The sequence below is a fragment of the Salvelinus namaycush genome, chromosome 31, assembly GCF_016432855.1.
Source record: "Salvelinus namaycush isolate Seneca chromosome 31, SaNama_1.0, whole genome shotgun sequence".
NCBI classification, from domain to species: Eukaryota; Metazoa; Chordata; class Actinopteri; order Salmoniformes; family Salmonidae; genus Salvelinus; species Salvelinus namaycush.
The window spans coordinates 36,743,966-36,757,281 of NC_052337.1; the positions used below are offsets into that span (position 1 = coordinate 36,743,966).

Consider the following 13,316-nt stretch of genomic DNA (forward strand, 5'->3'; position numbering starts at 1 on the left):
AGATGGAGCGTTCCATTTGCACATAATTAGCAGATTTCATTTTGACTGGGCCATTCTCTGTCTCCATGGAGGTCATGCATAGAATGAAAGATATGTGGAAAAGGTCTGTCTGACCCTGTCCTAAAGAAATAACTTTAACTAAGATTAGTATGGCTGTCATCTCCTCTGGAATCTTTTGAAGGAAATTCACAGTTAATACTCTTTTCCTAAACTCACAGTTAATTCTCTTTTCCTAAAATGAAGTTATTTGTTCCTCTCAAGTTTTGCTTGGATAGCAGTAATTAGATTTTTCCAAACATTATCCTAGTTATTGCATTCTTAAACATAGGCAAAGTTTTCATACCCTTTAACTTATTCCAAATGTTTTTGTGTTACAGCTGGCATTCAAAATTGATTAACAGATGTTTTTTTCCTCGCCCATCGACACACAACACCCCATAATGACAGTGATTTTTTTGTTTGTTGTTGAAATATCTCATTTACATACAGTACCAATTTAAAGTTTGGACACACCTACTCATTCCAGGTATTTTTAAAACTATTTTCTACATTGTAGAATAACAGCGAAGACATCAAAACTATGATATAACAAACATGGAATCATGTAGTAACCAAAAAAGTGTTAAACAAATCAAAATATATTTTAGATCTTAGATTCTTCAAAGTAGCTACCCTTTGCCAGCTTTGTACACTCTCTCAATTCTCAATTCTAGTACACTCTCTCAATGCCATTCTCTCAACCAGCTTCACCTGGAATGCTTTTCCAACAGTCTTGAGAGTTCCCACATATCTTGAGCACTTGTTGGCTGCTTTTCCTTCACTCTGTGGTTTAACTGATCCCAAACCATCTCAATTGGTTTGAGGTCAGGTGATTGTGGAGGCCAGGTCATCTGATGCAGCACACGATCACTCTCCTTCTTGGTCAAATAGCCCTTACACAACGTGGAGGTGTGTTGGATCATTGACCTGTTGAAAAACAAATGATAGTCCCACTAAGCGCAAACCAGATGGGATGGCATATCGCTGCAGAATGCTGTGGTAGCCATGTTAAATACATCGACAGTGCCTTGAATTCTAAATAAACACTGACAGTGTCACCAGCAAAGCCCTCCCACACCATTACACCTCCTCTTCCATTCTTCACGGTGGGAACCACACATGCGGAGATCCTCCGTTCACCTATTCTGCGTCTCATAAAGACACGTGCATCTCAAATTTTGGACTCGTCAGACCAAAGGACAGATTTCCACTGGTCTAATGTCCATTGCTTGAGTTTATTTGGGCTGCAACTTCTGAGGCTGGTAACTCTAATGAACTTATCCTCTGCAGCAGAGGTAACTCTGGGTCTTCCTTTCCTGTGGCGGTCCTCATGAGTGCCAGTTCCATCATAGAGCTTGATGGTTTTTGCGACTGCACTTGGAAAAACTTTCAAAGTTCTTGAAATTTCCCGGATTGACTGACCTTCATGTCTTAAAGTAATGATGGACTGTCATTTCTCTTTGCTTATTTGAGCTGTTCATGCCATAATATGGACTTGGTCTTTTACCAAATAGGGCTATCTTCTGTATACCACCCCTACCTTGACACAACACAACTAATTGGCTCAAATGCATTATGAAGGAAAGAAATTCCACAAATTGACTTTTAACAAGGCACACCTGTTAATTGAAATGCATTCCAGGTTACTACCTCATGAAGCTGGTTGAGAGAATGCCAAGAGTGTGCAAAGCTGTCATCAAGGCAAAGGGTGTCTACTTTGAAGAATCTAAAATATATTTTGATTTATCACTTGTTTGATTACTACATGATTCCATATGTGTTATTTCATAGCTTTGATGTCTTCACTATTATTCCACAATGTATAAAATACAAAAAAAAATAAGAAAAACCCTTGATTGAGTAGGTGTGTCCAAACTTTTGACTGGAACCAAATGATCTGTTTCTAGTCAATCCCTTTTAAATGGCTAGATGTACTAGATGGGTTATATGGCCTACGGTATAGGTCAAATGTGATCGTCTGCCTATAACCAGCCTGAGTAGGCCTATCACTCCATTCCTATTCTATTCAGAGTTTAGAGAAATTAATTGAATTAGAAATTAGCTAATATCAGGCTGGTTAATGAGATGCATGTCTGTTGAATTTGGAAGATCCCCCTGCACTCGGCCCCGGCCTACCTACTCAGCCAGTCAGGATCTGCTACTGCGTTGCGGCCATGCATACTGCATAGTTTTGGCTGAATGATACGTGCTAAATAGTATGTCACGATGAGTACATGTATGTAAATTAAGTATGCAGTATGCTGGTATGGGTATTCGGACACATCAGTTTTTTGCGGCTTCATGCTGAGCGTCTCCTCTGTAAAAGAATTCAAATCAATAGTGTGTCAGCTTCTCTCCCTGTCTTAGTGTTTAAAGCAACAATCTACCACAATGTTTTAACTACATTCTTAGAAAAAAGGGTTCCTGAAGGGTTCTTTGGTTGTCCTCATAGGAGAACCCTTTTTGGTTCCAGGAAGAAACGCTTTTTGGTTCCGCGTAGAACCCTTTCGGGTTCTAGATAGCACCTTTCTATCTAAGAGTGTACAGTATTAAAACAACAGGGCTTCTGTTTCTGTGCCATGTTTGTCTTAGTGGTAATTGTACGCCGACATGGAACCTGGCACTGAACACCAACCTGGGTATCCATCACCTGGTATAAAGATGGACATACAGTGGAGACACGACATGGTGTAATTACCAGTGCTTTTTTTTTCAAAAACACTGAATCATCCAACTGCAGACATGAAACCCTGTTGGAAGTGTGCTGTGCTGGCTCCATTTCACCAGGATCTTGTCTGTTGGTGTGCTAAGGTGAAGTGTTCTGATCAGTTTCACTATAATAGCTTGTATAACAGCCTGAACCTGGAACCTGATATATACGAACCTGACACAGAGCACTAGAAACCAAGTTTGATGCAATACAACCCAAACAAAACAGTACATTCCCATGGAAATATGCTTATACAATGTTAACTAGATGTGTGTACTGACGAAGTTCCTGTTCCAACTGAAGTGACACACTAACTGTAAAGCCTATGGAAAAATCTTTAGTTTAGACCTACCAAATAACTACAAATCATGTTTCCAGCCACCTAACATTGCACTAAATGCAGCTGCTCTTTATCGGAACTCATAACTTGTTTCTCATTCATTCCAGAGAATGGTAAGGGCTCCACACCGTGGTTTTACAAGGTACTACAACATATTTATTCCCTATAAAGGATTTAACATTTCAATGTTTGAATCTCACAACTCTGTGATTAGGCTGTAGGTGTATGAGGTATGGGGGCCTGACTAAGTTGATCAGCTACATTTGTTTATTTGATTATTTAACTTGTATTTATACAGGGTGGATCACCATTAAGACCAGGTTCTCATTTGCAGGGGAGCCCTGTGAACATGAACGCACAATAAATAATATCTATACAATAAATATAACAAGATCAATCAAAACAAATTCACATAATGCCTCTCTTAAACTCCATTTAAACTGTCCAATGGAGACAAGCAAGTCTAATTTCAAGGTGGCCTGAAGGCTTATCCATGAGCTGGAGTCAAAACCATGCTGAACCATGAATCATGAATGACCTGGTGTACTGAGGAGGCACAGGAGTAAATAACTGTATTATCTGCGTAGATATGAATGTTAAAGGTTTTAACAGATAGACCAATATTATTTACATAACTTGTGAAGAGAACAGGGCCCAAATTTTGACCCCTGCGGCACACCTTTTGCAATATTGAGGAAACTAGATTTGATACCGTCAGTAAGCAGACATTGTGTCCTGTCAGTTAGATAGTTCTTCAACCAATTGCATTTCAGACAACCTTTGAACAAGTAAGAAATGGTCAACCGTATCAAATGCCTTCGACGGGTCAATAAATAAGGCAGCACAATGATTTTTATAGTCTAAACTATAGCACATCATCTAAGACAAGTGTAGCTGCTGAAACAGTGCTATGTCCCGGTCTAAAACCAGATTGGTGCTCATTAAAAACAGAATGAGAGGTTTAAAAAGTTCTAAGTTGAGAGTTGGCCAGAGACTAACATTTTGGCAAGGCAAGATAGGTTGGAAATTGGATAGTTGCTATCCAAGTCAGAAGGATCTCCGTCTTCGTGTAGGGGGAGGACTTGCGCTGTTTTCCAGATCTTAGGGATAACCCCAGAAACAACTGTCAAGTTAAAATTATAGGTTAATGATTCTGCAATAAGTGGGGCAGAAAGCTGCAGCAAAAAAGGATCAAGCATTTCACTACACCCGCAATAATCTTCTAAACATGTGTATGTGACAAATCAAATTTGAAGTGAGTCAGCCCCAGTGTATTTGTTATACATCAATCTTCAATAAGGCACTTAGTACGTCAGACATCAAATGGTTGAAATGAAAATGAGGAATGTATATCTGGGAATGTATCGTTCTCTGCAACCTGGCTCGAGGTGAGTAATGGACTCCCTCGGCTGGAATCAAAGTTTTCAGAAGCTAGATGGCCTGCTGAGGCAAAGTGGTTATTAAAATCACCACAAAAGAAGGCAGCTGGATTCCCACCATTCGTAGAAACACAGTTCAAGAACTATGTCGATTTACATTTTCTAACCAGGGATAGACATGTATTTCTCAAGCGTCTGAAGGACTGCCAGTCAGATGTTGATTCAGTCAGCCTAGCCTTAACCCAAGCTAAATGTATCTTCTGAAGTTTCTCTGATAGTTAATGAACCCGGCATTAGCTCTATCCCTTACCCTTAGTTTCTTGAACGGATCAGGCTTTTCTGTAATAGAGTTGAGCAAAGAAGTAAAACAATTTAGGGCTGAGATATCTGACACAACCTTCCATTCACACAATCCCAGATCAGAAAATAATTGTTGCCTATAATTTCTCTTTGTAATAATACAAGAGCGAGATATAGGTAGCTTTGCATCTCTTATGCAGGCAACGAGACAATGGTCACTAATAACCAAAAGTTCCATTAGGGCATTTGTCAAAACAATATCTAAAAGAGTAGATTTTTCAGGGTGTTTAAAGTTGGGGTGGGTTGGTTCATTTATCAACTGAGTTATATCTGCATTGAGCTAAATCTCTTTCAGCCTATCAGAAGCTGGCATCAACTAATCCAGATTAAGATCACCCAAAATGTATAATTCAGATTTAGCATAGTTAGATAGCCAGTCAGACAATTGGCTAAGAGCACATGTTGAGGCAGAGGGAGGGTGACAAATTCCCACTAGTGTAAATTGGGCATTATTATCAAGGACCACATTTAGGACGAGACATTCAAATTGCTTAGGGACAGAGATAGTGAGAGAATCAGAAACATTTAAGTTGTACTTTGTAAATATGGCAACACCTCCACCAACTGTCAGATCTAAAAACATTATAACCAGCCAGATACACATCCAGCATAGTCTTATTAAGTTTAAGATATTACCTGAATGTTATTGTTGGCTTAAGAAGCAAGAGTTCAAACTTCTGGCATGCCGCAGCTACGGGATTTCAGATCAGACGGCGTCTCTAATACAAGCATAGGCCTACTTTGCTCAGTTGGTAACCCCTTATTTGAATATCCCATAGGGCTAGTTTGAACTGTTATAGATACAAAATTGTCTAGATCTGTATCATTGGGCCTATGCTTTGAGAGAGGAAGTGGATTAAAACAAGTCAATGAGGGTCACCTGTTGCGGGCCTGCGGTAGAATGATAATGCTGATAATTTATGGTTGGGATTACCTGAGTGAAATTTGGAGTGTTGATAAGTCTCAGCGCAGCCTTGAAATGCGAGGACAGGGTCTAGGCACAAAGATGACTACATACTTTGCCTTCCAAATCAGACTAACATCCAATTAAAGGTAATTGAATCAAATGACTCAGAGCTGACTCAACAAACAAGCCATCCAAACTAATTAATTAAATGGACTTCAAACAGTAAGAGATGAAAATGGCCTTCTGCTGAGACGGGGTTGGGAGGCAGAGGTTCAAAAGAGCCATCTTTTATGCTTCCTGAGATGTGGCAACAGCTCTCTCTAACCAACAACACTAATTAAAGCTGCAGCAGGGGATCAATAAAGAGATGCAAGCAGGTGTAAAATGTCACTTGTCTTTGGTTTAATCAGTATTACAAACTGTGAAAAAAGGCATCATGGTCAGTCTAAAATGCTCTGGCTACAGAAGAGCAGAGGATATCGAGAGAGCTGGAAGCAATGGAAACAGCAGATAGTAGAGGCACCAATGGTGTTGTTGCAGAGTGAAGTCATCGCTGGATGATGTCGTACATGTTCAACGTCCTACTCTCCACATAACTCCAGCAGGATTTTGCGGTAATCTCCAGATGTGTCTCCCTAAACAATACAGAAACACTCCGATTACATCAAAATAACAGAAAGAAATGGGCACGAATCTAACTTTTAATGAGACAAATCATTACTTCATCTCTTGTGATCAGGGTCTCACCTTGATGAAGGAATGGAGAGTCTTGCCGTACGCTTTCAAGAACTCGGTCTTGATGTCCAACATGTCAATCTCAGCCCGAGCCACCATGATTCTAATCAGTATGCTGTCTGTAGTTCCCAGACCCTGAAAAGACAGGAGGGAAGGAGCTGTCAACATTCTGATGAATTCAGTCTGATAACCCACAAGTGTAAGCAGATATGCACCCTCCATAGGAGGTGTGTTAAAAAAGTCAATTTCAAAATCTTTACCTTCATGGATTTATATAACCGCTCTGCAAAGAATGCTGGCTTGTTTTTAAGGCATTTCACTGCAAAAAAGAAATCAGATCGATACATCAGGCATGATAGCTCAACAAGCTTTAGTTTTGCTTATTTTCATCAGAACTGATCGGACTCTGTTTTATCTGTCTTCGGTACATTATTACAAGAGGCACTGAAACAAATTGGATCCGTCTGACCTATTGCCAGAAAGACATTCTCCAGAGAGCCAGACATCTCCCTCTTAATGCTGTCCTCGATGTCCCTCCCAGAGATCTTCTGATACTCCTTAAACACTGAGACAATGAGGTGAAAGAGAGAGATATGGAATCAATCATACTGTTGTAGTGAGTAAGAAGCACATGACAAAATGTTGATTCCTCAAATAACCAGAACAGGTCAGCAGAACAGTGTCTGTGCATTACATTTTGTGCCAAAGTCAGTGTGGAAGTAAGTATCTTAACCGAAGAGAAGTGTAAAGCGTAATAAACAAACAATAAACAAGTAGACTGTGAGAAGGTCACTTCTGGTGATATGTAACTTGTTGTAACTTGTCACTCTGATCTTAAACGTGAGTCTAGGCAGAAATGTAAAAATATCTCTTTTATTTTATTATAATAAAATATTTTGGGAGTGTACCGCTGCGGCGACGGTGGTGTACAGCGTTGGTGTACCGCTGCTAAATGAATATACACTGACATATTTTTGTGGGGACAATACCTTGGAGTAGGTGATTTCTGTTCCTCACACAGAGCACAGTGAGGAACTTGACCTCATCTGTTCCCCAACGAGCCTCCCCAGCCTCGTAGATATCCTGAGAACCCACAGCAAAAGTACTTCACAAACCCAAACAGAAAATCTCCCAACATTGACTGTTTTGGGACATATTTGATGTGAGATTAGGTTTAAAAAACTATGTCTAGAGTTGATCTTACTGTTCATCTTCCTAACCGTGGGGTGATCCTGATACCCCAGCATGTGATACTATGTGAGATAGACAGAGCCAGGTCACCTCCTCTCTGGATCCATATTCTCACCTTAGCATCCTTCACAGCCTGGGCCTCATCCACAGTGTTGCTCTCATCTCGCCCCGCCTGTCAGTCACAGGACAGACAGAGGCCATGTTAGCAAAGAGTCAAACAATGACATGACCATTACCTGGCCATAAGATGCCTCTAAAAACTACAAACATCCATTATGTGTTAAATTGTACCCAAGTGATGAAGTGAAAGGGGAGTGACTATTTCCTATACAACAATTCATGTACTGTAGTTCGGTTGGCTTTCCTTTGATTGTTGGAATATGAAGGTCAACCAGGTGTGTATTCAGAGAGGTCAATATTGTAACGGTCTATTCTCACCGTGAGCAAAGAGACCAGAACTCTCTGGAACATTCCAGAAGTATCACCATCGATATCGTCCTCCAGGTTATTTTCATAATCTGCCATCACACACGTTTAAGCAAAAAGTAGGAGTTAAGAATGACCTTAGACCCAGTGATCGGACTCTGCAATTATAACACACAACACTTGAAACGGTTTGTGAACACCCTGTCAAAAGCTATGGCAGGCAACAAAAGTTGAATATTGCTCTATAGAAGACACTAATAAATCATTCATATCATGCATTGTGTTCATGTTATGTGATTCATTGTTTGTCCGTACACTCTCAAGAGGGCGAGACACTGATATCCTAGATCAGATTTCCTCTTCATATACAGTGATCAATTCTAAAGTATCGACTTGTACCATACACCGTATGCGACAACTCTTCTACGGATGGAGATTCAATGCATGGCACAGAAAGGATGTGTACTGTGTAGCTACTACCTTTGATGTACACCGCTGTGATGGCTCTAATTTCAGCGTTCGTCCTTGAGGCCAGGATATCAATGAGAGCAGCCTCCTCTGTTCCAGCACCCTAGCATTCAGTAAAATAGAGATGTGGAGAGCTATGTAAGTACCTCAAAGAGTAGTGTGATGCAACACATTTATGGGTTGTGGATGAGGTGAATAGCCCAATACAATGTCAATAGCTCGAAGACGTACAGTATTGAAAAGCGTTACATCAATCCCCATTGTGATGGTGTCCCTAGCAGTAATAACCTCTGACCTTCATAGCATTCCTCAGCTCGTAGGCATCATACACAGGAGCGGTCATCAGGAGGCCCAGCACCACGTTCTCAAAGTTCCCCGTCAGCTCTCCCTGCAGATCATCTGTCAGGTCCTACAGGGACAGAGACACAGACATTTAAATGGGTCCCGATTGACACAATCTCCTGCCTAGTGCTCAAGTAAGCATACACTACTTCTCTCATACACTCATATCTCAGAGGTGATAAACAAGACCTTCAAAATGTTTAATCTGTCAGACTAAATGCTTCAGACATTCCAGATACAAGTCTGCTTCCAGAAGGGCGTGGCTGCGAAAGAGCTGTACACAGAAGGTTTGTAGTAGACACATTTAGCTTCTTCATGAGCCTGCCTGTGGGCGTCCCCGTGCACTGTATGACTCACTGTTTCTGACCAGGAGGATTCCACTAGCAATCTTTGTCCTTCCCTGTGGCAAGCTTCCTCATTCATGGGACCATTTAGATAACTTTATCAATGATTTATCGTATGCCAGACTGTGCCAGCTACTATCTAACAGTGTCAATAGAGTAGACATTGATCAGACTTCCCTTTTAGTTTTAAATGTCGAGTTTAGCTATCGTTTAACATGGGGCCTGTCACTCTATAATCTCCCTACTTCACTTAAACACAAAGTGCAGTGTCCTGACTGACATTGGACTTCATTTAAAATCAGGTTAACCTCAACCCTCATGAGAGAGGTCTTTCCACCTAACCTGTGATGGTAGACAAGCTTCTCTCTATTCTCTGAAACACATAACCATCTTTGTGTAAGAGTTAATGATCAACCTGAGGCACCAACTGTCAGCACAATGTTACCATTAACACCAGACACCACCACATCCATAAAAACACACACACAAAGCCACACACCAGAAGGGTATACTATAACACATCATCAATAAGTTAGCCAGCTAAAATTTGATAAATAGCCAGAAATATTTGTTGATTTTCCACTTCATTAAGAAACCTAAACTGAGTCAATTAGAGAATGCCCATTTCAAGCTAATCTTTCTAAAAAAAATAAAGTTATTTTATAATATTTAGGCCAGTTAGCTGGCTAACTCCATGATCCTGCTTTGTAGTACATCCTTCCATGACTGATCACATGATAAATATAACCATTTACACAACCCCTGCACTCTCCTGTCACTATAAACTATTACATATCCCCCCCCCCCCCCATTACTGGAGCTGGTGGTGTTTAGCTTTTGGAACGTTTTGAGAATAGTCTGATAATTCAAACGGTGATATGAGAAATGTAATAAGAGAGACATAAGTCAGTAGAACACTTACCTTCCCCACAGTCTGCTTGTAAGCCTCCTTGATGCGTTGCCTCTGAGCAATGGTACGACGTGCCAGGACCTCAATGACAGCTGCCTCATCCGTGCCTATAAGAAAATATCACAGGGTTACATTACTGTATACCTTCACATTATACTGATCCATTAGGTAAAATAACTTGCTGTTGATAAAACAGCATCAAATCACCATTGAAATATCCTAAATATCTCCCCGATATCACAGTTACAAAGAACTCAGCCAGATTTCAACCTGAATGTTGAACAGACACACTTCCGGCTTGCAAGCTCCTCTCTCACCCTGGAAAAACCCTGGTCCCACAGGCACAGTTGGTTCTCAGTGTATGTGCCATCTGTTTCTAATGCATATCTCACTAGAGTCAGGTGAAACCTATTACGTCTAGTTAACAGCATCAGCATTCCGAACGTTGAGCTAAGATTCACCCATTCAGAAACAAATTGCACAGGCTGTATACTATCTTGTAGGCTTGTGTTTAACAGCACGTAACTTGTTTTCTTACCAGGCTCATTGTATTTTCTGCATTGTATCCCTACAGCATAAAAAGTGTGTAAAAAGCATAGACACAAATATAACACAGGTGCAAAGATAATGCAATCCTACTGTAACTTTTGACTAGAACAGGAGAAAGGCTCAAATAATTATGAAAATGGGGGGGAAAAAAGGAAAAAAAGATGAGTCAAGTATACTGGAGATGGAAAGAAATGACTCCCAGGCCACACTCAGAGGAATGAATGAGGTCTTAGAAATGGAAAGTAACTACAGTCCTGTGTAGAGGGCCTGTAGAGAGTTCTAGAATCATTACAACTGATGTGAAAGTACTGGTAGCATACTGTTCCAACGGGAAGGTATTTTTGAAGCTTTCATTGAAAGGAAAGACATACAACTATTTTAGACCTATTTATCAGAAGAAAGGGGATCCTACCATACTCATCCGAAATTGTTTTCGGAATGTCGGAAGTGTTCTTAGAAACAAAAAAGCTAGTCATCGCTTAGAATGTTGGGATCACTCACCAGCCCCCTTCATGGCTCCTCTCAGTCGGTTTACATCCTCCTCTACCTTGAAGCCAGCGGCTTCAGTCACAGTTCCACGGTTGCCAATCTGCAGTGGCAAATATTAAAATGGCAGCTGGCATTTATCCAGTCACTATCAACACTATTTGGATATTGTACTTTGAGTTATAGGCTATTGCCCTCAAACTCAACTCTGGACCTTGAAGTAAGTTCCACTGTATTTTTTTCATTGTTCACCTCTAATCAGTGACTGATTTTGACCTGGGACCCCAGGTGTGTGTAATAACAGAAAACCAGCAGGCTCTGGACCTCGTAGGGTAAGAGTTGAGTACCCCTGGGCTATAGGTACACACATGCACATCTCAACAGATCTGTGTGTGTTTGTTCAGTAACAGCAACACGTATTTATTATGTACAGTATAGGTGTAGCCTATATGTCAGACTGCCTCTGTAGTATACTGTGGCTGCTACTTTCAAAAAGCTGTCTTGTCTGTGCTGTCAGTAGGATTACAGCAGTAAAAATTTAATTGGACAATTTAATTGGTATAGTACATCATACATGTTTTATGCAAGCTACAATGAACATACTGTTGATAAGTAAATCATTTCCAATACTAAGCAACGAAAACAAACAAATGTAAATCTGATCATGCAAATGTATGAAAATGTTGAACACTACAATCATTCATAGTTCACTCACACTACAGTAGACACGTTTGGGTGCTGAGACTTACCGCTGCCATTATGCCAGTGAGATAGAGTTTCCAAACGTGAGCAAGAGAGATGGGAAAAGCTATCAAAAGAAAAACAGCTATATTATTTCTCAGGATGGTAAATAAACGCATATACGCCATCTACATACATGTTTTAATTCCCACTTTGGTCAGTTGATCAAAAGCAAATGGTCCTGTTGCTACATTACCTAATCAGCTCTGTAGAGAATAACAATGTGGTGGGCCTTCACAGTAGGAAAGACTGGGTTAAATACTCATTACCCTCATTAATGTTTCATTACCACACACACACACACACACACACACACACACACACACACACACACACACACACACACACACACACACACACACACACACACACACACACACACACACACACACACACACACACACACACACTGGGTCTTTAGCTTTTTTCCTACTCTAAAAATCAACTCTACCAACTGAAACGATTAGCTGACAACACTTCCCCCAAAATCCAAATCAGACAAAATACATCTCTAGTCAGAGCTGATTTACTTCATGGTGTCACTCAATATAGTTTATGTTGTTAATTATTATATTAATAGGAGACAACATCTTTATAGTCCGGGGTGTTGGCCCTTTTAGTCCAGGGGTGTTGTCCATATTGTGCCTCTTCATTAGCCAAGGATGACAACTCATTCAGAAACTGTCTACATCTGCTCAGTTTGGGGTGGAAATACCTGGCACAAGAAGAACCCTTTTGACCCCTGCCTCTGTCACACTCCCATATCAAAACATTACTAGATCTAAAGTCACACCTTTCTGAATCCCTTTTTACATCAATAGGCCTATATTAGTAACCTACATTAGCCCACTGGAGTAAATGCAATCAATGAAATGCAGTTTTCAAAGTAACAACTGCGCAGACTCTACAAACCTTTGGTAAATATGGAGACATTGTTACGCAACACAGTTCTTATAGTTAATTGTTAGTTTCCAAGTTGCCCCGCTTGTGATTGTAACTTATGGCCCAATTTAATAAGTATATAGTTTGCAGGACGCGATGCATGTTTGTCTGCTGGCGGCCAGCAACGGAATAATAACTTTTGAGGTTCATTTTCTGTTCGAGACACACCCTTGAATGTGTCAGATAGTAGGTATTCTAAAGCTTCTAGCTAAAAACAACACGATACACATCGAGCCTATATTTCTAGTTTAACCTCATCCTATAAAATTACATAAAAATGTTTACTTACCGTATAGACAGTAAAAACTACCTATCTTTTCAAATGAGGAAGACCGAAAGGAAGCTCTCTTCTGCGAACGTCGGCCGTTAAAAACGCAACACAGTGGATGGCATAAAGAGGAGTTTTCGGTCCCACCCCTTTGTGGTTACACTAGGGCAGGCTACATT

At 40.4% G+C, this 13,316-nt stretch overlaps 1 protein-coding gene across 1 annotated transcript; it reads right to left on the reverse strand.

Moving 5' to 3' along the window:
• Positions 1–6,115: 6,115 nt before the first annotated feature.
• Positions 6,116–13,289, reverse strand: LOC120025901 (annexin A4-like). The gene is made up of 13 exons (XM_038970618.1): positions 13,159–13,289; positions 11,936–11,994; positions 11,202–11,289; positions 10,164–10,258; positions 8,851–8,964; positions 8,568–8,658; positions 8,100–8,179; positions 7,777–7,833; positions 7,460–7,553; positions 6,940–7,035; positions 6,731–6,789; positions 6,483–6,605; positions 6,116–6,370 (listed from the first exon to the last, which is right to left on the reverse strand). The coding sequence occupies exons 2-13, from the start codon at positions 11,942–11,944 to the stop codon at positions 6,317–6,319; spliced, it is 960 nt and encodes a 319-aa protein (XP_038826546.1). The 5' UTR covers positions 11,945–11,994; positions 13,159–13,289; the 3' UTR covers positions 6,116–6,316.
• Positions 13,290–13,316: the final 27 nt, after the last annotated feature.